Source organism: Eretmochelys imbricata, chromosome 13, assembly GCF_965152235.1.
Source record: "Eretmochelys imbricata isolate rEreImb1 chromosome 13, rEreImb1.hap1, whole genome shotgun sequence".
NCBI lineage: Eukaryota > Metazoa > Chordata > Testudines > Cheloniidae > Eretmochelys > Eretmochelys imbricata.
The window spans coordinates 33,797,216-33,823,259 of NC_135584.1; the positions used below are offsets into that span (position 1 = coordinate 33,797,216).

At 44.5% G+C, this 26,044-nt stretch overlaps 1 protein-coding gene across 1 annotated transcript; it reads right to left on the minus strand.

Moving 5' to 3' along the window:
• Positions 1–20,557: 20,557 nt before the first annotated feature.
• On the minus strand, positions 20,558–21,508 carry LOC144273842 (olfactory receptor 12D1-like). Its single transcript, XM_077832537.1, has one exon. It carries the CDS (start codon positions 21,506–21,508, stop codon positions 20,558–20,560), a length of 951 nt encoding a protein of 316 aa, XP_077688663.1.
• Between the last annotated feature and the right edge of the window lie 4,536 nt (positions 21,509–26,044).

A 26,044-nucleotide genomic window follows, 5' to 3' on the forward strand; every position in this document is an offset into this window, starting at 1 on the left:
CAAGCAGCATTTTCTTACTTGGGCTGTCTGTAAGTTCTGATTTTTATTGATGGACCTTTGATCTGACCCAGTATGGCCATTCTCATATTCTTATGTTATGCTAATGGAAATATGCTTTCATCAGTATGAGTGTGTATGCTGAAGTCGATGTTTACTGATATTTACTGATGAAAATCTAATCCTTCCAAGCCCAGATGTAAGAGTCTCCACATACAAAGTTGCATTAGATCAGCTAAACCAGTATAAAATTGCACTTTTAGTTATATCACTACCAGTTTCCCTGTGGGTATCGCCGAAGTCCCGTTGACTTTCAAAGTGATTTAAGCCCAGATTTTGAAATATATTTATGCATTGCTACATTCAGTGTGGCAAGGCCCAGGTCCTCCAAGGTATTTAGACAACTAAATCCTACTGAAATAAATGTGAGTTAGGCACCTAAATGCCTTTAAAAATCTGGACCTAAGAGACTTAGGCACTTATGAGTCTAAGACTTATTGAAAGTCAATTGAACTAGCCCTCTAAAGGGCTAGATGTTAAAAGGTATTTAGGGTCCTAAAGAACCAGCTAAGTGCCCGGTGGGATTTCCAAAAGTGCCTATGGCCCAGATCCTGAAAATTATTAGGCACCTAATTCCCATCAATTTCAATGGGAATAAAGCGCCTAAATGCCTTTGAGAGTCTTGGCCCTGGGCACCAGAAGTCAGTGGGACTTAGGAGCCTAAATGCTTATAAAATATTTCCTTTAGGCTCCTAAATCCTGTAGATGCTTTTGAAAGTTTTACTAGTTAACCTCGAGTTCCCCAAGCCCTGATCAAGTGCAGTACAATGGGGCTCCTGGTGGTGACTGGTGCTCCCAGGCAGTATCCCAATACAAATAAATCCTAATTCATTAGGCTCAGCCCACCCCAGGTGCAGGGATTTTTCCATTGACTATTCATGGCCTGCAAACCTCAGCTTCTAGTTCTTTGGCTGAGTCCCCCCCCATCCCCTGGGATTTCCCAGCGCTTGTGTAAATTTAAAATGCTGCTAATGACTGAAACGAATGATTGAGCTCAACTCAGAACATAGGGGATTCATTGGGTAGAGGTGGGGGTTGTGATTTCACACTGGATTCAGTTACGGGCTCTGGCCAGAGATGTGAGACCCACAGCAAGGGGACAACCAGATCCAAAAATGACAAGCAATGGGAGTATCAGCCATTGGAGTTCCAGCCACAGCAAAAGTGCAAACAGCTTTGCCTCTAGGGTACCCAGCTGGGGAGCAGCTTGCTCAGCTAGTCTAATGAGATCCCACCGGATATATGCAGCCTCGCTACTCCTGCACCGCTGCTTCCTTTCTTCATTGACACAGAGGCAATTACTAGCAGGGGTCTAACAACCTGGCTGTGCTCCCATGGTGTTAGAAGCGAGAAAAGCCTCCACATCAATAAACACTTACCCACAAACATTGGCTTCAGATTTTTTGCCCTGTAACAAAAGACAGAGAAATGAATCTCTATGTGCATGTCTGTGTAATAGACTGTGTGAAAGCACAGAGAGTATGCAAAATACAAACACAGGGCTTTTTATTTTTACATAGTAAACTGGTTTCATAGAATAACAGTCTCTCTCCAGCTTCTTATTCACATTTGTTTGGTTAGCTCGGAGGATAATAGGAAATAATCATATCTTCACATTCACCTTCTCACCTTGACATTAATTATTATTATCCTCTTGATTAAGAATAGAAATATGAAAACAGGCTAATTCCCTGTTATCATTATACTAATAAACAAAACAACGAATATACAGTATTATATGTGACAATCAATACATTATTTTAATAATAATAACAATAATAATAAATGTCCTAATAAAGGCCTATACAATACTTCACTCCCCTTTTGACAGCTGAGGAAGGATTTGAGTGGTGTATTGGAATTGTGCTGGCCCTCTGCACAGGGGTGAACTTTTCAAAGGGGCTTAAGGGATTTAGGCACACTACTTCTGTTGATATTCATTTGGAAGTGAATGGATGTCTTCACTGAAAATCCCAGCCTGGGTGAATTTCATCAAAAGTGTGATCTAATACATGTATTAGACAAAGTGAATCAATAGAGGAAAAGACATTTTCACCCTAAATGCTTTTTTATGTATACTAATCTAATACTATAACAGTTGTGGGGCTGTGGGTTTTTTTGTCCTAGGTCAGCATCTAGTCAATGCCGATTCACTGCTTGCGTTTTTTCTCCCCCTTCTCTTGGAAACTAATTTGTTTCAAACTGGAAAATCTGAGGGTTTTTACACATTTCAAAAATATCAGAATATTTCATTCTGACCATCTTAAAATGTGGGAAGTTTGTCAAACCTGACCCTGTTTGGCAAACCATTTGGGTCTCGATAAATCAGCATTTTCTGATTAAAAAAATATATTCAAAAATTCCCCATCAGCTCTAACACAGAGAGTTTGCAATCAAAACAGACAAGTCAGACAGAAGGTGGTAGAGGAAACGGGTCGAGTGATTTACTCAAGCTCAAATTTGTCAAAGCTGTTTTACACATGGCGTTTTCTGTCTGTATAATTATCTTGGACATGGAATGCTTGTATTTTGTTTGTTAGTTATGACCAAAATACTTCTACTGATACAATAGTATGGATGATGCTACATTGGTATAAAGATGCTTATTATTAGTATTACTCATTCCTCTTCCTGTAGATGAATAAGCTACACTGGTGTAAAACACCATTACACCAGGATAACTTTCTACCTTATACCAACATTACTTAGAAACATTTTGGCCATTGTTGACTTTTTTAAAAGCACCCTTATGAGCATAAATTTCTGAAAGAAAAGGCATTTCAGACTATGGAAAACTGGCATTTTTCATTTCAAAAATGTCAAAACAAAACATTTCAACAACTTTTGAACATTCTTTTCAAAAATTTTTCTACTTGAAAAATTTGTCAAGTCCAACTCTTTCCCATGAAAAGTTCAATTGGTCCTTTCCTGTCCGGGAGGGTCGGGGGGGAATCATGTTTCTATTTTCTATGCACTGCTGCAGTAAAAATATTGATAGCAATGATGACTCAGAATGGTTGCCAGTGGTCTAATTCCTAATTACAGCTGTAATACAAATAGCAATAAGAATAATAAATTACAGTATAATTTCTCAGTACTACTTTAATAAAAAAATACAATCATAGTTAATATGGTTCCCTAGAGTGTATTTTCAGGTGTCCCAAGCAGGATTGTCCCTTACAGTACTAGAGAGATATAGGGTAATATCTTTTATTGGACCAATTTCTGTTGGTGAAAGAGATAAGTTTTTGAACTTACAGAGCTTTTCTTCAGCTCTGGGACAGATACTCAGAGAGTGACAGCTAAATATAAGCTGGAACAGATTCTTAAGCATAAGAAGTTAATACATGTTGCAAGAGACCATTCAAGGTGAAGTGAGAAGTTAACACCTTGACAGTCCCAGGACAAAGGTGGGTTAATGGGTTACAGATTGTTGCAATAAGCCATATCCAGTGACTTTACTGACTCTGATTTTTACACTATGTTGTCTATTTTCCCACTGCCTGTGACAATATCAGAGACAGGACATTCACTTTCTGAGAATTCTCTCCACTTGATTCACTATTTCCCAAGGAAGTGGTTTATCCTCACTGTTTCCCTCAAGGTTGATTTCACTTACTGGTTCCTTAGGACGTACGTCAGGGGTTCAGGACTGGGATGAAGATGCTATACATGAAGACGATTATCACCTCCCTCTCACAGTGGCTTTGCAGGGATGGTGGCATGAAACCAAAGAGAAGGAACAGATAGAGAAAGGCCAACCCCATGAGGACAGAGGCACAGGTAGAGAAGGCTGACCCAGAGTGACAAAATGAGGGACAAAAAATGTTCTCAAAAATCTGTGGATGTACAAAGACTGAAATGCCTTAAACATAATTGTGGGGATTTTGGATTCATGTAATGCATGTCCTTCCAGGGACAGGTCTTTCTGTTCAGGAATTTCTTCAGGGCAGATTTCACCTCCTCATTTCTCAGGGTATAGATCAGGGGGTTCAGGACTGGAGTGGCAATGCTGTACATGAGGGTGGGTATCATGTCTTTCAGAGGAGATCCCAGGGGTGGCAGCTATGTAGTTGCCAAGAACTGGTATATAGAAGAGAGACATCACGGTGAGGTGGGAGGCACAGGTCAAGAAAGCCTTTCTCCTGCCTTCGAGACTGGACCTTCAGGAGGAGGAAGGACATGATGTAGATGTCGGAGGGGAGCGTGAGGACAAAGGAACTCAGACCAAGAACTGCAGCATCTACGTTGATGAGGATCAGGTTGAGGTGGGTGTTGCCACAGGCCAGGTTCAGTAGGGGCTTGATGTCACAGAAGAAGAGGGGGACATGGTTGTGGCCACAGAACGGCAGCCTGGATGCCAAGACGGTGGTCAGCAGCACATGCAGGAAACTGGTGGACCAGGTGGCAGCTGCCAGGAACAGGCAGGCCCATGGGCTCATGACCAGCCTGTAGCGCAGCGGGTTGCAGATGGCCACATAGCGGTCGTAGGCCATACTTCTGGCCATCATGGCCTCACTGCTGCCCAGGAGGTGGAAGAAGTGGAGCTGGGCCAGGCAGCTGGCAAAGGATATGGCCTATACAATTTCAACCATAGTCACATGGTTGCATCCCCCTCCTGGGTCTCAGGTTATGAAGGGGTTGCCATAGCAACCATGCAGGCAGCTGGAGCAGCCCCCACAAAAGTCACACATCCTTATTCCCACCACCTAGACACGGGTGCAATACACAGGGAAACTGAGGCACACACAGCATTCATGCAAAACAGTAAGACTCACATAGGCTTACATACAATATAACAAGGGAAAATCCCCACTTGGTCACAACATATAAAAAGGGTCCAGGCAGGATTGTACTGGTGAAGGCTAGCCCGTGCCACTCCTTGCTCCTTCCCAGGCTACTGCATCTACACTACTATTTCAAAGTGTTACCTCAAGCAGAGATAGTGTGAGGATGTCTATGTGAGCTCAGAATTGCACCACCAGCTCCAAGGGTAGATGTAGCCTTCATCATCATGTAATTAAAGACTGTCTCATAATGTGCACACACAACGGTGCAGAATTCTGGTTCCCCAGGCAGCTTCATGCAATGCACAGACAACCTGTGGAACTCATTGCCAGGGGATGTTGTGAAGGCCAAAAGTGAAATTAGGTTAAAAATGAATTAGATAAGTTCATGGAGGATAGGTCCATGAATGGCTGTTAGCCAAGAGGGTCAGGGACTCAACCCCATACTCTGGGTGTCCCGAAACCTCTGGCTGTCAGAAGCTGGGAGTCAATGACAGGGAATGGATCATTCAAGGATTGACCTGTCCAGTTCATTCCCTCTGAAGCACCTGACACCAGACCCTGCTGGAAGACAGAACAGTGGGCTAGATGGACCATTGGTCTGACCCAGTGTGGATTTCCTTATGTTCTTACCTGTAAACTGGGCATTTTCTCACTGCTGAGATAGTATTTCAATTTGCAGCTTAAATAAGATCAATTTACATAAATGTTACTTCTAAATTCTATCATGTTTAGTTTTAATAACCTCACATCATGCATCATCAGAATGGGCTTAACCCTGAGCACTGCTGCTACTACTTTGACTACAGGACTAATTACATTAGCTGGACACAGGAGAAGGCTTTTATCCAAGAGATCATGGTATGGGTGGATGAGGCCAGGTGTTGGGTCTGTGAGATAGCCAAGGGAAGCCCAGCATAGACTAATAAGAATATGAGAACGGCCATACTCTGTCAGACCAAACTTCCATCTAGCCCAGAATTCTGTTTTCTGACAGTGACCAAAACCCGATGCTTCAGAGGCAATGGGCAGAACAGGGCAATTTGAGTGATCCATCCCCTGCCATTCAGTCCTAGCATCTGGCAGTCAGAGACTTAGGGGGACACAGAACATGGGGCTGTGTCCCTACCCAGCCTGGCTAATAGGTAGGGCCCTACCAAATTCATGTTCATTCTGGTCAATTTCACGGCCAGAGGGTTTTCAGATTGGTCAGTTTCACAATTCATCTGAAATTTCAGGGTGTTCTAACCATGGGGGTGGTCATAAATATAAAGGGAAGGGTAACAACCTTCCTGCATACAGTACTATAAAATACCTCCTGGCCAGAGGCACAATATCCTTTTACCTGTAAAGGGTTAATAAGCTCAGGTAACCTGGCTGGCACCTGACCAAAAGGACCAATAAGGGGACAAGATACTTTGAAATCTAGGGGTAGTGGGGGAGGCTTTTTTCTGTCTGTTGTATGCTTGCTGGAGAGAGATCAAGAAAGCAAGCAATCCAACTCCATTAGAATTAGTAAGTACTAGCAAGGAAATGTGTTAGTTTACTTTTGTTTTGGCTTGTGATTTTCTCTGTGCTGAGAGAAAGGTGTATTCCTGGTTTTCTTTTTGTAACTTTAAAGTTTTTTGCCCAGAGGGAAATCCTCTGTGTTTTAAATCTGATTGCCCGGTGAGATTAGCTTCCCTTCTAATTTTAGAGAGGTGCTTCTTTTACCTTTTTTCTTTCTAATAAAGTTTTTTTTTTTTTTTTTTTTTTTTAAGAGTGACTGATTTCTCTATGTTCCTAAGACCCAGGGGTTTGGGTCTTTGATCATTGTAACCAATTGGTTAGGATATTATTCTCAAGCCTCCCCATGAAAGGGGGTGTAAGGGCTTGGGGGGATATTTTTGGGGAATAGGAACCCCACGTGGTCCTTTCCCTAATTCTTTATTAAATCACTTCGTAGTGGCAGCATACCCTCCAAGGGGTATAACATGGCAACATGTGACCTCCAGAAGAAGAAGGGGGAATGTCCGGGTTCCAGCAACGCTGACACAGGTAACTAACCGCTTTCATGTTCTCTCCACAGGTGTGGAGAGTGGACCAGATGATATGTCTGGGGGGAGAAAGCAGAAGGAGACTCCGCTGGTTGGAAGGCATGAGATGCACTGTCCTGAGATGGGGGGTTCCACGACCACCACTCCCAAGAGAAGGAGGCAGGTGGTGGTGGTTGGGGACTCTCTGCTCCGGGGGACTGAGTCATCTATCTGCCGCCCTGACCGGGAAAACCGAGAAGTCTGCTGCTTGCCGGGGGCTAAGATTCGCGATGTGACCGAGAGACTGCTGAGACTCATCAAGACCCCGGATCGCTACCCCTTCCTACTTCTCCACGTGGGCACCAATGATACTGCCAAGAATGACCTTGAGCAGATCACTGCAGACTATGTGGCTCTGGGAAGAAGGATAAAGGAGTTTGAGGCGCAAGTGGTGTTCTCGTCCATCCTCCCCGTGGAAGGAAAAGGCCTGGGTAGGGACCGTCGAATAGTGGAAGACAACGAATGGCTACGCAGGTGGTGTCGGAGAGAAGGCTTTGGATTCTTTGACCATGGGATGGTGTTCCATGAAGGAGGAGTGCTGGGCAGAGACGGGCTCCACCTTACGAAGAGAGGGAAGAGCATCTTTGCGAGCAGGCTGGCTAACCTAGTGAGGAGGGCTTTAAACTAGGTTCACCGGGGGAAGGAGACCAAAGCCCTGAGGTAAGTGGGAAAGCGGGATACCGGGAGGAAGCACAGGCAGGAACGTCTGTGAGGGGAGGGCTCGTGCCTCATACTGAGAATGAGGGGCGATCAGCAGGTTATCTCAAGTGCTTATATACGAATGCACAAAGCCTTGGAAACAAGCAGGGAGAACTGGAGGTCCTGGTGATGTCAAGGAATTATGACGTGATTGGAATAACAGAGACTTGGTGGGATAACTCACATGACTGGAGTACTGTCATGGATGGTTATAAACTGTTCAGGAAGGACAGGCAGGGCAGAAAAGGTGGGGGAGTAGCACTGTATGTAAGGGAGCAGTATGACTGCTCAGAGCTTCGGTACGAAACTGCAGAAAAACCTGAGTGTCTCTGGATTAAGTTTAGAAGTGTGAGCAACAGGAGTGATGTAGTGGTGGGAGTCTGCTATAGACCACCGGACCGGGGGATGAGGCTTTCTTCCGGCAGCTCGCAGAAGCTACTAGATCGCACGCCCTGGTTCTCGTGGGAGACTTCAATCACTCTGATATCTGCTGGGAGAGCAATACAGAGGTGCATAGACAATCCAGGAAGATTTTGGAAAGCGTAGGGGACAATTTCCTGGTGCAAGTGTGAGACGAGCCAAATGGGGGGGAGCTTTTCTTGACCTGCTGCTCACAAACCGGGAAGAATTAGTAGGGGAAGCAAAAGTGGATGGGAATCTGGGAGGCAGTGACCATGAGTTGGTTGAGTTCAGGATCCTGACACAGGGAAGAAAGGTAAGCAGCAGGATATGGACCCTGGACTTCAGGAAAGCAGACTTCGACTCCCTCAGGGAACGGATGGGTAGGATCCCCGGGGGACTAACATGAAGGGGAAAGGAGTCCAGGAGAGCTGGCTGTATTTCAAGGAATCCCTGTTGAGGTTACAGGGACAAACCATCCCGATGTTGAAAGAATAATAAATATGGCAGGCGACCAGCTTGGCTTAACGGTGAAATACTAGCGGACCTTAAACATAAAAAAGAAGCTTACAAGAAGTGGAAGGGTGGACATATGACCAGGGACGAATATAAAAATATTGTTCGGGCATGTAGGAATGAAATCAGGATGGCCAAATCGCACCTGCAGCTGCAGCTAGCAAGAGATGTCAAGAGTAACAAGAAGGGTTTCTTCAGGTATGTTGGCAACAAGAAGAAAGCCAAGGAAAGTGTGGGCCCCTTACTGAATGAGGGAGGCAACCTAGTGACAGAGGATGTGGAAAAAGCTAATGTACTCAATGCTTTTTTTGCCTCTGTCTTCATGAACAAGGTCAGCTCCCAGACTGCTGCGCTGGGCATCACAACATGGGGAATAGATGGCCAGCCCTCTGTGGAAAAAGAGGTGGTTAGGGACTATTTAGAAAAGCTGGACGTGCACAAGTCCATGGGGCCGGACGAGTTTCATCTGAGAGTGCTAAAGGAATTGGCGGCTGTGATTGCAGAGCCATTGGCCATTATCTTTGAAAACTCGTGGCGAACGGGTGAAGTCCCAGATGACTGGAAAAAGGCTAATGTAGTGCCAATCTTTAAAAAAGGGAAGAAGGAGGATCCTGGGAACTACAGGCCAGTCCGCCTCACCTCAGTCCCCGGAAAAATCATGGAGCAGGTCTTCAAAGAATCAATCCTGAAGCACTTACATGAGAGGAAAGTGATCAGGAACAGTCAGCATGGATTCACCAAGGGAAGGTCATGCCTGACTAATCTAATTGTTTTCTATGATGAGATTACTGGTTCTGTGGATGAAGGGAAAGCAGTGGATGCATTGTTTCTTGACGTTAGCAAAGCTTTTGACACTGTCTCCCACAGTATTCTTGTCAGCAAGTTAAAGAAGTATGGGCTGGATGAATGCACTATAAGGTGGGTAGAAAGTTGGCTAGATTGTCGGGCTCAACAGGTAGTGATCAATGGCTCCATGTCTAGTTGGCAGCCGGTGTCAAGTGGAGTGCCCCAGGGGTCGGTCCTGGGGCCGGTTTTGTTCAATATCTTCATAAATGATCTGGAGGATGGTGTGGATTGCACTCTCAGCAAATTTGCGGATGATACTAAACTGGGAGGAGTGGTAGATACGCTGGAGGGCCCTCTGTATCCTACCCCTGCCCTAGACAAATTGGAGGATTGGGCCAAAAGAAATCTGATGAGGTTCAATAAGGATAAGTGCAGGGTCCTGCACTTAGGACGGAAGAATCCAATGCACAGCTACAGACTAGGGACCGAATGGCTAGGCAGCAGTTCTGCGGAAAAGGACCTAGGGGTGACAGTGGACGAGAAGCTGGATATGAGTCAGCAGTGTGCCCTTGTTGCCAAGAAGGCCAATGGCATTTTGGGGATGTATAAGTAGGGGCATTGCCAGCAGATCGAGGGACATGATCGTCCCCCTCTATTCAACATTGGTGAGGCCTCATCTGGAGTACTGTGTCCAGTTTTGGGCCCCACACTACAAGAAGGATGTGGATAAATTGGAGAGAGTCCAGCAAAGGGCAACAAAAATGATTAGGGGTCTGGAACACATGAGTTATGAGGAGAGGCTGAGGGAACTGGGATTGTTTAGTCTGCAGAAGAGAAGAATGAGGGGGGATTTGATAGCTGCTTTCAACTACCTGAGAGGTGGTTCCAGAGAGGATGGTTCTAGACTATTCTCAGTGGTAGAAGAGGACAGGACAAGGAGTAATGGTCTCAAGTTGCAGTGGGGGAGATTTAGGTTGGATATTAGGAAAAACTTTTTCACTAGGAGGGTGGTGAAACACTGGAATGCGTTACCTAGGGAAGTGGTGGAATCCCCTTCCTTAGGAGTTTTTAAGGTCAGGCTTGACAAAGCCCTTGCTGGGATGATTTAATTGGGGATTGGTCCTGCTTTTGAGTAGGGGGTTGGACTAGATGACCTCCTGAGGTCCCTTCCAACCCTGATATTCTATGATTCTATGATAAGGGCAAAGAGTTTGTGCCTTGGGGAAGTTTTACCCTAACCTGGTAGAAATAAGCTTAGGGGGTCTTTCATGCGGATTCCCCCATCTGTACCCTAGAGTTCAGAGTGGGGAGGGAACCCTGACAAGGGTCCTGACCCAAAACGGGGTCATGGGGTGTGTTTGCGGCAAAGTTGTTGTGGGGAGGGGGTCTCAAGATGGCCACATTCACCTCTGTGCTGCCTTCAGGGCTGGGCTAGAGGAGGTTCCTAGAGGTGGAGGTGGGTAGGTGTCAGGGGTTCCTAGCTGCTAGTCCAGGCCACTGGCAGACTAAGGCAGGGGCCCTGGCCAGTTTGTGGGCCCTCATGAAAAATTGATGCCCCTGCCAAGGAAGAAGCTCCAGAGTCTGTAGCCCCCTACCCAGTCACCTCCGAGTCCCAGCAGGAGCTGTGGGGGAAGAAGCCCTGAGTCTGAGCACACTGAGCCCAGCTGCAGGCATAGGGGCTGAAGCCCCACGCCCCGGCTGGAGACATGGGGGCCATAAACTTTGAGCCTGGGGAGCCCCAAGCCCCAGCTGGAGACACGGGGGTAAAGCCCCAAGCCCAGGCTGCCCCATCTGCAGCTGCTGGGAGCAGAAGCCCCAGACCCAGCTGGAGCCACTGGGTGGAGGAAGCTCTGTGCCCCGAGCCATGGCAGGAGCCCTGGGGAAGGGCGAAGCAGAAGCCAGGAGCCCAGCTCCTGGGCTGCTCCAGTGCTGAAGTGAGGGTGTACCACCCTCATTTCTGCAATGCTTCTCGAGATGGGTCTGATATTCCCCACTACCACCCCACAAGAGTGGTCATGCAGGGGAAGAACAACTCCTGTCCCTCCCCAGCCTGGCCAGACTAGCAGCTAGGAGCCCAGGCTCCCAGCAACACTTGGAAATCAGATTTCACAGGGGACAGAAAGATTTCACAGTCTGTGACATTTTTCATGGCTGTGACATTGGTAGGACTCTACTAATAGCCATGGATGGATTATCCTCTCTGAAATTATCTAATTCTTTTTTTGAATCCAGTTATGCTTTTGGCCTTCATAACATCCCCTATCAATGAGGTTCACAGATTCACAGTGTATTGTGTGAAGAAATATTTATTTTAAACCTGCTCCCTATTAATTTCACTGGGTGCACCCTGGTTTGTGTTATGTGAAGGGGTAAACAACACTTCCCTATTCATTCTTTCCACACCTTTCATGATTTTGTAGACCTCTATCATATCCTCCCTTAGTTGTCTTTCCTAAAATGGACAGTCCCAGTCTTTATAATCTCTCCTCATCTGGAAGCTGTTCCATAACCCTAATCATTTTTCTTGCCCTTCTCCAATTCCAATATCTTTTTGGAGAAAGGGGAACCAGAATTGTATGCATTATTCAAGATGTGGGCAAACCATGGATTTATATAGTGTCATTATGAGAATTTCTGTCTTATTAGCTATCCCTTTCCTAAGGGTTCCTAACATTCTGTTAGCTTTTTTGAATGCTGCTGCACATTGAGTGTATTCTTTCAGAGAACTATCTACAATGACTCCAAGATCTGTTTCTTGAAGGATAACTACTAATTTAGAATCCATCGTTTTGTATGTATAGCTGGGATTATGTTTTCCAATGTGCATTACTTTGCATCTATCAACACTGAATTTCATCTGCCATTTTGCTGTCAAGTCACCCAGTTTTTGTAACTGTCAAGGTTCCTTCCCTACTCTGAACTCTAGGGTAGAGATGTGGGGACCTGCACGAAAGACCCCCCAAGATTATTCTTACCATCTTAGGTTAAAAGCTGTCACCACCAAAGTGTTACACAAACAACAGGGAAAGAGCCCACTTGGAAATGTCATTCCCCCCCAAACCCTACCCGCCCTTTGCTGGGGAAGGCTTGATAAAAATCCTCACCAATTTGCATAGGTGAACACAGACCCAAACCCTTGGATCTTAAGAACGATGAAAAAGAAATCAGGTGCTTAAAAGAAGAATTTTAATTGAAGAAAAAGTAAAAGAATCACCTCTGTAAAATCAGGATGGTAACTACCTAACAAGTTAATCAGATTCAAAACAGAGAATCCCTCTAGGCAAAACCTTGAGTTACAAAAAGACATATAGACAGGAATATCCATTCCATTCAGTACAGCTTATTTTATCAGCCATTTAAGCAAAACAGAATCTAACGCAAATCTAACTAGATTGCTTACTAACTCTTTACAGGAGTTCTGACCTGCATTCCTGCTCTGGTCCCAGTGAAAGCATCACACAGACAGAGAGGACCCTTTGTTCCCCCGCCCTCCAGCTTTGAAAGTATCTTGTCTCCTCATTGGTCATTTTGGTCAGGTGCCAGCGAGGTTATCTTAGCTTCTTAACCCTTTACAGGTGAAAGGGTTTTTCCTCTGGCCAGGAGGAATTTAAAGGTGGTTAGCCTTCCCTTTATATTTATGACAGTAACTATTCCCAGTCACCTTTGGACTTGACATATTCACTGGATCACCCTTGTCCACATATTTGTTGGCCTGCTCAAATAATTACAATAGATCAGGGAGGCATGATTTCCCTTTGCCAAAGGTGTGCTGACTCTTTCCCTAAATATCCTTGTAGCAAGATGGCCAATTTAGTCTGGTGGGTCCTGCACTTTTCTTGGTAGGGAGCCAAGATACCACCCTTTGCCCCTGCTTTTGGGTGCCAAGGGCCCTGCTACTAGCCCAGGAAGGTGGAAGAGGAGGGAAGCAGGGGAGGGGTCTGGGTTTGCTCCTTGCTCAGAGTCCCAGCCCATCTCAACCACTGGGAGTTTCTTACCCTCATCCCCCTGAGGTGGGGTTAACTTCAGTCCTTAGATGCTGGGGGGAAGGGAGTCTCCCTATCCTGCTGGGTAGGGTCTCCCTCCCTCCATTTTCAGGTCTTCCAAATCACTCAACACACCTCCACACTCCAGGCTTAGTCATTGTCATCTTCTTCTGCCTCCTCTGTCTGCCTGATGCAGGCGGTTTTATTAGGTTCCTAACAGGGCCTTATTTGACTGCAGGTGCTCCAATTAACCTGCAGCCACTTTCCCCAGTCTACAGGGAATCACGCCTTAATTAGCCTTGAGCTTATATATTTCCTCTCTAGCACTTTTCTACTGCTCCTTGGTTTTCCTGTATCACAATTCTGTTTGCATGGAATTGAAGTTGGACTCAACAGCCTGTATTTGGCAAAGTCACCTCTGAAGCCTTTTTTAAAATGTAGTGTTACTTTAACTATCCTCCAGTCATCTGGTATGTAGGCTGACTTAACTGAATGGTTATAAACCACAGTTAGTAGTTCTGCAATTTTTTACTTGTGTTCCTTCAGAACTCTTGTGTGAATACCATCTGATGCAGGTGTCTTATTACTGTTTAGTTTATCAATTTTGTTCCAAAACCTCCTCTAATGACCCCTCAATCTGGGACAGTTCCTCAGATTTGTCACCTACAAAAATGGCTGAGGAGTGGGAATCTCTCTCACATTCTTTCCAGTGAAGACCGATGCAAAGAATTCATTTAGCTTCCTTGCAACATTCTTATCTTCCTGGGGTGCTCTGTCAGCACCTCTATCATATGGTGTGTCTTCTCCCCCGACCCCCAAATTCTTTGGCAGGTTTCCTGCTTCTGATGTACTTTAAAAAATTATTATTAGTTTTTGTCTCTTTTGCTAGTTGCTCTTCAAATCCCTTTTTGGCCTGTGTATTTATAAGTTATGCTAGACTTGCCAGAGTTTATGCAACTTTCTATTTTCCTCCGTAGGATTGACTTTCCAGTTTTTAAAGGATGCCCTTTTTCCTCTAACCTCCTCTTTTATTCTGTTATTTAGCTATAGTGGCTTTTTTTTTTTTAATTTGGGGGTATACATTTAATTTGAGCCTGTATTATGGTGTTTTTAAAAAGTTCCCATACAGCTTGCAGGAATTTCACTCTTGTGACTTTTCCTTTTAATTTCTATTTAATGAGCTTCCTCATTTTGTGCTGTTCCCCTTTTTGAAGTTAAATGAGACTTTGGTGGGTTTCTTTGATATTTTCCACCCACAATGATGTTAAATTTAATTATATTATGGTCACTACTACCAAGTGGTTCAGCTATATTCACCTCTTGGACCAGACCCTGTGTGCCACTTAGGACTAAATCAAGAATTGCTCTGCCCTTTTGGGTTCCTGGACTAGGTGATCCAAGAAGCAGTCATTAATGGTGTCAAGAAATTTAATCTCTGCATCCCGTCCTGCAGTGACATGTACCCTGTAAACATGGGGATAGTTGAAATCCCCCATTTTATTGTTTTTTTCTGGTTTTGTAGCCTCTCTGACCTCCCTGAGCATTCCACAATCACCATCACCAATCTGGTCAGGTGGTTGGTAGTATATTCCTACTGCTATACTCTTATTATTCAAGGATGGAATTCTATCCATAGAGATTCTATGGCACAGTTTGATTCATTTAAGATTTTTACTATCTTTGAGTCTGTGCTTTCTTTCACATATAGTGCCTCTCCCCAACCAGTATGACCTACTCTGTCATTCCTATACATTTTTACACTGGTATTACTGTGTCCCATTGATTATCCTCATTCCACCGAGTTTCTGTGATGCCTATTATATCAATGTTCTCCTTTAACACCAGCCACTCATGTTCACCCATCTTAATAATTTGACTTCTAGCATTTGTATACAAACACTTAAAATGGGTCAATATTTAGCTCTATGTCTTCCTGTGATGTAATTGAATGGAACTGTTTTTAATTTGACTATTTCTCTTCAGTTCATATTAGTACTTTAACAACTTCTATCCTTCCCTCTTTACTAGGGTATAGAGAATCCCTGTTAATAAATCCTCTCCTAAGAGATGTTTCTGTCCAAACCATGTGCTCCTAAGCACCTGTAAACATTCCCCCAATCCTTATTTCAAAAATTTCTCTGACCTTTTAAATTTTAATTTTCCTTTACAAAATTTTTAATTCACAGACTTTAAGGCCAGAAGGGACCATTGTATTCATCTGGTCAGACCTCCTGATCATCACAGGCTGAAGACCCTCACACACCCATTCCTGTAATAGACTCATAACTTATGGCCTGTTACACAGGTCCTCAAATCATGGTTTAAAAGCTTAACGTTACAGAAAATCCACCATTTATGCTACTTTAAACAAGCTAGTGACACGTGCTCCATGCTAAACAAGGAAGCAAAAAAACCCCAGGATCTCTGCCAATTTGACCTGGAGGGAAATTCTTTCCCTCGCCCAAGTGTGGCAACCCAAGTGTGGCAACCTCTCTTTCTTTCTGCTCCTTCACCCCCACTGTTCCACCAGCTCTAAGGTGTCCCAATACCTCAGGTGTTGCTGCTGCTAGTTCCAAAAATCAGTAGTCAGCTCATATGCTGTGTGCACCAGCCAACTGAAAATAGAATGAAAAAGAGAAAATTGGGAGAATGAGAGAGGAGTGAAAAAAATAAATTAAAAAAAAGTATAAGAAAGAAATATAGGAAAAAAAAGAAGTAAGAATAATAATTTCCTAGACTGAGAAACTCTGAGCTTTTGCCTCTGCAAATAAAAAAAGAGTGAATTGTTATAAGTTATTCAATTCATTATCATACCTGAGTAAACTGGATTCCTCTTGATGCTGAAATATCATAAAAATGACATGGGATAAAGTCCACTGCGGGGGAAATTTCAGAGACAATTGAACACTGAAAACCTTGATGACTGTGCAAGTGAGACACCTTTTTATTACAGTCACAGTCTCTGAAACACCCACATTGTCAGCGGTGAAGGGAAATTTCCTTCCATCTGACACCTCACCTGGGCCAGGATCCTTGCCTCGCTTGAGAATTTCAAGCTGCAAACCAAATGAAACCAATGCTTCCTGGAGAGATGGAAGTCAACAATGTTGTGAGGACTAGAGTTGGCTAAAAATCAGAAAGAAGAGCAACTGATTTGCAAATATTTTCACTGACAAATATTTCACTCAATTTCTGTACACAGTATTTGCATAGTGAAGTAGTTCTTGAGAGTTTGGGAAACGCACCATGCTAGTGTGGTATGTGGAGGTCGTAGAAGCAAGAGACATGAGTTGAGAACATCAAAGCTAATGGAGGGATATTGATGTCCAGGTCTCACTCAAATTAATGAGTATTAGTGGGCACTGGGTGTACAGGCCTCTTTGAAAATCAATAGATACCATAACTGATGTATAAGCACCTAAATAGAACTGAATAAGACAGAATCTGTCTCCAAATCTTAGGGCTTACAGCATATTTCCAAAGGTATTTAGGCACCTCAAGATGCAGATAGGCGCCTACTGGTAGTTACACAATCAGCTACATAAGACTTGTCAGACCAAAGGTTCATCCAGCCCAGTATCCTGTCTTCCGACAGTGGCCAATGCCAGGTGCCCCAGAGGGAATGAACAGAACAGGCAATCATCAAGTGATCCATCCCCTTTTGCCCATTCCCAGCTTCTGGGAAACAGAGGCTAGGGACACCAGTCCTGCCCATCCTGGCTAATAGCCATCTATGGACCTATCCTCCATGAACGAATCTAGCTCTTTATTGAATCCTGTTATAGCCTTGGCCTTCACAACATCCTCTGGCAAGGAGTTCCTAAGTGTGTTAGGCATCTGATGCATCTTCAGTTCACTTGATGGAGTGCTCTGTCCCCCTCTCGTAGCTACTATGCAGTGTGGAGTGGTTGATGTGTTGCTATGGCCCTGGTTAACAAAGGTGTATCGTTTAGCTCTGGCAGTAGAAGCTTGTGCTTTACTATCCCAAGGTCCTAGTTTGATTCCTGACGCTGATGTTTCCAGCAGAAAATTGAGATTTGCTTTTCTGATGAGAAATCAACATGTTTTGAGAAAAAAACAAATCCTTTAATAGAAACCATAGAAAGGTAGGAATGGAAGGGACCTCAAGAGGTCACTTAGGCCAGGCCCACTGCTGAGGTAGGACTGAGGAAACCTAGACCATCACTGACAGGTGTTTATCTAAACTGTTCTTTAAAACATGCAGTTATGGGCATTCCACAATCTCCCTTGGTAACCTGTTCCAGAGCTAAGCTAGCAATAGACTTAGAAACTTTTTCCTAATATCCAACTGAAATTGCCCTTGTTGCAAATTAAGCCAATTCCTTCTCATCCTGCCCTTGGTGAATGTGGTGAGTAATTGATTACCTTCATCTTTATAACAATCTTTTACTACATACTGAAGCTCTGAACAAAGGACTGAATGACCCATCCAAGTTGTGGATGTGTTCCAGAGGGACTTTCAAGCCAGCAAACTCACCAATACTGCTAAGAACTTGATACATGGACTTCGAATCTTTGTATGTATGTGAGTGTTGTATCATTTAACAGCTCGCTTCTTGTTCTTTCTTTTTTCTTTGTAACAAACCTTTAGTTTTAGGCACTAAAGGATTGTCTGGCAGCGTGGTATTCTGGGTAATATCCAAACCTATATTGACCTGGTAACATGGCTGACTCTTTGGGGGTCAGAAGAACATTTTGTATATGTGAGCAGAGTTTTTTAAATAACTTCTCACTGTGCTGGACCTATGTGCTGACTGGGAGCCAGAGAACTGGAATGCAATAGAGGGGGCTATGTGATTTCTTTTTTGCTTCTTGATAACTAGTATGGGGGATCAGAAGCACAATTTGTGACTCATTGGGGAGTTTAACTTCAGTGTTATCCACCAGTCTTGGGAGTATCTGGTCTTCCTTCTGTAGTCTGCCCTGCCCTTGGCATTTCCAGTGATGGCTGGAACACTGGGTCACACTGACTATTTTCTAGCTTGGACATGCCCAGCTCTTTCAACCTTTTCTCATCGGTCATGTTTTCCAAACTTCATAGAATCATAGACTTTAAGGTCAGAAGGGACCATTATGATCATGTAGTCTAACCTCCTGCACAACGCAGGTCATGGAATCTCACCCACCAACTCCTGTAACAAACCCCTAACTTATGTCTGAGCTATTGAAGACCTCAAATCGTGGTTTAAAGACTTCAAGGTGCAGAGAATCCTCCAGCAAGTGACCCGTGCCCCACGCTGCAGAGGAAGGCAAAAAAACCCCAGGGCCTCTTCCAAGCTGCCCTGGGGGAAAATTCCTTCCTGACCCCAAATAAGGCGATCAGCTAAAACCCTGAGCATGTGGACAAGACTCACCAACCAGACACCCAGGAAAGAATTCTCTTTAGTAACTCAGATCCCACCCCATCTAACATCCATCACAGGCCATTGGGCATATCTATGGCTAGTAGTTGAAGATCAATTAATTGCCCAAATTAGGCTATCCCATCATATCATCTCCTCCATAAACTTAACAAGCTTTGTCTTTGTCACATTTGTTGCTTTCCTCTGGAGTCTCTCAGATTGGTCTCATTTTCTGTAAAGTGTGACATGGGACACGATACTCCAGCTGAGACCTCACCAGTGCTGAGTGGAGTGGAACAGCTGCCTCCTGTCTCTCACACATGACACTGCTGTTAATACACCCCAGCATGGTATTTACCTTTTTTGCCACACCATCACACTCTTGACTCATATTCCATTTGTGATCTACTATAACCCCCTAATCCTTTACTTCAGTACTGCTGCCTAGTGTGCTAGTCCGCATTTTGCATTTGTGCTTTAGATTTTTTTCCTTCCCAAGTATAGCATTTTGCACTTCATTGAATTTTATCTTCTTGATTTCTGACCATTACACCCATTTATCAACATCATTTTAATCCTGTCCTCCAAAGTGCCTGCAGCTCCTCCATGCTTGGTGTCATCTGCAAATTTCATTGTCACACGTTCATCCAAGTCATTCATGAAAATATTGAATAGAACCAGACCCAGGACGGACCCCTGCGGGACTCCACTGGATATATCCTCCCAGTCTGACAGTGATACGTATTCTTTGAAAACAGTCTTTCAACCAGTTATGCACACACCTTATGGTAATTTCATTTAGCTCCTATTTCCCTAGTTTGATGGTGAGGCAACCATGAAAGACTGTATCAAAAGCTGTAAGAAAATCAAGGTATTTCACATCTACTGTTTCCCACCCCCCTCCATTAGGCCAGTAATTCTCTCAAAGAAGGAAATTTGACACAGAGATGACCTGTTCCTGCTGCCCGTGTGTGTGCAGGGGGCACAATTTAAAGGTTCACCCACCCCCATAACTACTTGAGTTGCTCCCCTCCCACTAATAGTCCTCTCCCTTATCCTCAGTTTCCCCTCCTGTAAAGCAGCACCCCTCCCCAGCCCCAGCTGTTGCTCCTGCTTCTTTGTAGTGCACAGCTCACAGCTCGCTGGCTCTTGCAGCTGCCGCACAGGGAGGGGACCTGGCCGCACCATGTGACCGAGCAAGGCTGGCAAACCCTGGCAGAAATCAGGGGGGCATGTGACCCCTTGTGCCCCCCATGTGTTGCCTCTGGCTTGACATGATTTGTTCTTAAAAATCCATGCTGGCTCTCACTTATCACCTAGGTTTGATGACTATTGTAAATTATAGAGAAAAAAACCACAAGAATTTCCTAATTAGCATGTAAGAAATCCAAACATGTTAATTTGTGGAATTACACAAATAGGGCACCCATATAACATTAAATCTGACCTATCACAGAGTTTTCCAACTTCCCAGAGAGTCAAAACTCAGGGAAATATTATGCACATGCTCTATTTGAATAATTGTATTTATTTTATACAATTAACAGTCATTCCCCTTTGTCTTCCCCACATTATTTCTTTAACTCAAAGTTTCTCCAACAGCAGACTATAAAGTGGAGTTAATGTTCAGACCACATGTCAGTAATTTGGGGATAAATATATTACAAGGATGTTGTAATTTTTTCCAAAAGGACATAGGGTAGTCACCATTATAATTAAACAAAATCCAAACATCTTACAATCAGAAATGACAGTTGGGTTCCCAAATAACCTTAACTCTGCCCTGCAGTGACATCACTAAGGGGAAATTGGAAAAAAAAGTACTGTTCTTAAAAAAAAAATTGTGTCAACAAAGACTAAAATGTTTTTATTGTAATTTTTTTTTTTGGTTTTCATTTAATTTGTGTCCTTTTAGGGAAGAGTTTTCTGTTCAGGAATTTTCTTAGTGCTGTTTTCACCTCCTCATTTCTCAGGGTGTAGATCAGGGGGTTCAGAACTGGGGTGACAATGCTGTACATGAGGGTGGGTATCATGTCTCTTTCAGAGGGGAAACCCGGTGAGGAAATCATGTAGTTGCTAAGGCCTGGCATATAGAATAGCGACACCACGGTGAGGTGGGATGCACAGGTGCAGAAGGCCTTTCTCCTACTTTCCCGCAAGTGGACTTTCAGGAGGAGGAAGGAGATGATGTAGATGTAGGACAAGAGCGTGAGGATGAAGGAACTCAAGCCGAGGACCCCGGCATTGATGTTGAGTACGGTCAGGTTGAGGTGGGTGCTGCCGCAGGCAAGGCTCAGCAGGGGCTTGATATCACAAAAGAAGTGGGGGACGAGGTTGGAGCCACAGAATTGCAGCTGGGAGGTCATGACTGTGGACATCAGGGCATGCAGGAAGCCGATGGACCAGGTGGCCGCTGCCAGGAGCAGGCAGGTCTGTGGGCTCATGACCAGCCTGTAGCGCAGCGGGTTGCAAATGGCCACGTAGCGGTCATAGACCATGACGGCCAGCAGCACAGCCTCGCTGCTGCCCAGGAGGTGGAAAAAGTGGAGCTGGGCCAGGCAGCCAGCAAAGGAGATGGTCTGGTGCTCAGACAGGAAACCAGACAGCATCTTTGGCACAGTGACTGTGGAAAAGCAGATGTCCAGGCTGGAGAGGTTGCCGAGAAAGAAGTACATGGGGGTGTGGAGCCGGGGCTCAACCACTACCATGGTTATGATGGCCCCGTTACCCAGCAGGCTGGTCACGTAGAGCAGCAGGAAGAGAGGGAAGAGGAAATGATTCAGCACTGGGAGATTCGTCAGGCCTAAGAGGACAAACTCACGCATCTCCGTCTGGTTCTTCATTGATGAGGATGGGAGGGAGATGTGCTAGAGCAGAAAGAGATGCACAAATCGTTGTAATTTGTATTTCAACAAGCACCCTCCACCCAAGGTCTCAGAGTGCCTGCCAGTCATTCATTAACCCTTCCCAGTCCTTCTATGGGTTAACATCTCCGTTTTATAGTCTGGGAAATGTCGGTAGAGAGGGGCAATGTATCATCTGTATACCTATATCTATAAAATGCTATTCGGTTGTAAATTTAAGCACTTGATAGTAAGGAAATGCCAGATCATCTACAGCTCCCCATGCAACTGTCATTCTACCCCTCATGCATCCATCCCATGCACTGAACAAAGCAAGGCTCTTGGGCAAGAAAACAGTATATGTTAATGTGATTAAATCCCATAGCATAACGCATATGAAAAAAGGGGCTGAATTAAGGTTGCAATGACAACTGTAAAGCTGGCATTTTCTAACTGCCAAAAGTAGAATTTGACTTTGAAATGTAAATGATATTCTTGTACGTAGGGGTTGGGTTTTTTGCATAATTCTCTTAGGTGCAGCAAAAATAAAGATAATCAGTTCTGGCTTACCCCGAGCCATGCCGCAAAGATTTCTGCCACTTAATCAACAGGTATAATTACGTTAGCTTGTGTCAGAAGAAGGGTCTTATAGATAGAGCCCTACCAAATCCATGGGCTATTATGGTCAATTTCACGGCCATAGAATTTGAAAATTGGTAAATGTTACATTTTCAGCTGTTTAATCTGAAATTTCACTGTGTTGTAACCATGAGGGTCCCAACCCAAAAGGGGATTGTGTGTGTGTGTGGTGGTGCGGGGGGTGTTGCAAACCTGTTGTAGAGGGGTCATGGGATTGCCATCCTCACTTCTATGCTGCCTTCAGAGCTAGACTGTGAAGGCAGCAACCACAAAGCTTCCCTGCAGCTGCAGGAGGTTCTCGGAGGTGGAGTGCTGTCCCTCCCGTGCCCAGCCAGATCTGGGAGCCCCCATTGTTGGGGCACTCCCAGCAGCATAGGAAAGATTGGACACAACTGCACAAGTCTCCAGCTACAGGAATGTCTGGGGCTGCTGCCCAGAGAGCGTCCTGCAGCAGGCACCTGGAGGTGGTTCTGATCTCCCCCTCAAAGGCAGCTGTGAAGGAGAGGGACAAGTCCTGCCCCACCCTGCCCAGCTGGAGATAGAGGCCCCCTTTGCTGGGACGCTCCTAGGAACAAGGGAACATTGGATTACATGTGGAATGGCTTATTTCATGGTCCATGATGCATTTTTCACATCCGTGAAATAGGGCCCTACTTATAGAAGAGGGCAGGGGCATAGAGAGATGAGGCCAAGTGGTTGGTCTTAGAGATGGCCAGGGGAACCCAAGCTCATATCGCCTTCTTTCTGCCCTTCCATCCCGCAATGTTCCAGAAGCAATTGGCTATTCCATTACCTCATGTGTTGCTGTTTCCAAAAGTCACTACTCATATCCTCTGTTCAGCATCCAACTGAAAATAGAATGAAACAGAGAAAATGCAGTGAGTGAGAGAGGAGTGAAAAAAAAACAAACGAAAAATATGAACTGTAAGAAAGAAAGGTAGAAAAAAAGGAGGAAAGAATAATAATTTTAGAGTCTGAGAACATGCTGATGTTTTCCGTTTGTAGATAAAGAAGAGTGAATTGTTATAAGCTCTTCAGTTCCTGAGTAAACTGGGTTCCTCCTGAAGATAAAATATTATAACAATGTAGGACAAAATCCACCCTATGGGAATCTTAAGAGAGGATCAAACACTAATTGCTCTGGACACCTTGATGACTGTGAACTGAGAGACCTTTTTAACACAGTCACGTTCTCTGAAACACCACATTGTGAGCAGGGAAATTGCCTTCCATTTGACAGCTCTCCTGGGATGTAATTCTTGTACCACCTGAGAATTTGAAGTTAGAAAACAAACAAGACCAACACTTCCTGGAAAGATGGAGGTTGACAATATTGTGAGGACTAGAGTTTGTTGAAAAGCATAAAGAAGAGCCACTGATCTATAAATGTTTCCACTAGCAAGTCCACTCAATTTTGTAACCAGTATTTGCGTAGTGAAGTGGTTCTGTGTAAGAGATTGGGAAACACCCCATCAATGACAGGTTTCAGATAGCAGCCGTGTTAGTTTGTATCCGCAAAAAGAAAAGGACTACTTGTGGCATCTTAGAGACTAACAAATTTATCTGAGCATAAGCTTTTGTGACCTACAGCTCACTCCATCAATGGATACCATAATTGAGGTATAGGCATCTGAATAGAACTGAACAAGGCAAAATCTGGCTCCAGAGCTCAGGGGCTTGAGCACATTTCCAAAGGTATTTAGGCACCTAAGGATGCAGATAGATACCTAATATGATTTACACAATCACCTAAATGAGTTAGGCACCTGACACCTATTGAGCTAACTTAACTTTGGTATCTGGAAAAATAAAGGAGCAAATAATCAAACCATCAATTTGTAAGCACCTAAAAGAAAATAAGGTGACAAGTTACAATCAACATGATTTTGTCAAGAACAAATGGTGTCAAACCAGCCTAATATCCTTCAACAGAGTAACAAGCCTTGTGGCTGGGGGAAAGCAACAGATGTGAGATACCGCAACTTTACTAAGGCTTTTGATACTGTCTCACAATACAGTCTAGATGAACCTACTATACCGTAGGTGCACAAATGGTTGGGCAACCATACTCAGAGAGTAGTTATCAATGGTTCATTGTCAAGCTGGAAGGGTATATCGAGTGGGGTCCAAGAGGGATCTCTCCTGGGTCCAGTTCTATTCAATATCCTCATAAATTATTTAGATAACAGCAAAGAGAGTACACTTATAAAGTTTCCAGATGATACCAAGCTGAGATGTTGCAAGAGCTTTGGAGGATATGATTAGAATTCAAAATGTTCTTGACAAACTGGAGAAATGATCTTAAGTACATAGGGTGAAATTCAATATGGAAAAATGCAAAGTACTCCACTTATGAAAGAAAAATGAAATGCACATTTACAGTTGGGAAACTATTGCTTAGGAAGGAGTACTGTAGAAAAGGAACTGAGTGTTATAGTCAGTGTTCCCTCTAATTTTTCCCACCCATATGCGGCATGAATTTTGTTATGTGCCCGAATATGGAGGTGATGTGCGACACATCATCTTCATATTGGGGCACATAACAAAATTCATGTGGTGGGGGTGGGTCTGAGGGGTTCAGAGTGTGAGAGGGGGCTCAGGGCTGGGGCAGAGGGTTGGAGTGCATGGGGTGAGGGCTCTGGCTGGGGGGATGGGCCATGGGGTGGTGCCAAGGATGAGGGGTTTGGGGTGCAGGCGGGTGCTCAGTGGCTATGGCGGGAGAGATGACTCCCCCCAGGTCTCTTTCCCTGCAGCAGCACCTGGGCCTCATCATGGCAGCTCTGGGGCTGGAAGATAGGTGCCCCTTCCTCGGCCCCAGCAGGTCGTGGCTGGGTCCAGGCCTCCCTGGATGCACTGGCCAGCAGGTTCAGATGCCCATCCGTGGCAGGGTCCAGGACGCTCTGGCCATGCTTGGGGCCGGCCTGGGCTGTGTCGCAGCAGAGTTGGGGCCAGGGGAAGGGCGCCCCTCCCCCGGCAGCGGCAGGTCCCCCGTCAAGTACCTTGAGCGCCTGTGTGGAGTTAAATAGGCTGTGTCACCACCGTATGGTCACGCAGCTTACAGGGAACTTAGGTTATAGTGGATCACAAAGTAAATGTGAGTCAACAATGTAATATTGTTGCAAAAAAAGTGAACCTCATTCTGAGATGTATGTAAGCAAGATGCAAGCAAATTCTTCCACTCTATTCAACATTGATAAGGCCTCAGCAGGAGTATTGTGTCCAGTTCTGGGCACCACACTTCAGGAAAGATGGGGGCAAATTGGAGAAAGTCCAGAGGAAAGCAATAAACAAGATTAAATGTCTACAAAATATGACCTATGATTGAAAAAAATGTTTTTTTTAGTCTGGAGAAGAGAAGCCTGAGGGGGTACATGATAACAATCTTCAAGTACATAAGAGGTTGTTATAAAGAGAAGAATGATAAATTGTTGTCCTGAACCACTGAGGACAAGATAAGGACTAATAGGGCTTCAACTACAGCAAGGTTGATTTAGTTTAGACATTAGAAAAAAAATTTCCTGACTGTAAAGATAACGAAGCACTGGAACAAATTAACTAGTGAAGTTGTGGAATCTCCATCACTGGAGGTTTTAAAGAACAGGTTGGACAAACACCTGTCAGGGATGGTCTAGATAACACTTAGCACTGCTTCAGTGCAGGGGACTAGATTAGGCCTATTCCAGTCCAACATTTCGGTGCTTCTCTGATGCGGTGCTATGGCCCACTATTGTGGCGGTTATGCTGCGTGGCAAAGTTGATGTGTTCCTATTGCCTTTATTAACAGAGCAGTATATTTTAGCCATGCAACAGAATCTTGTGCTTTTCTATCCCAAGGTCCTAGGTTTGATTCTTGATGCTGACATTTCCAGCTGAAAATTGAGATTTGCTTTTCTGATG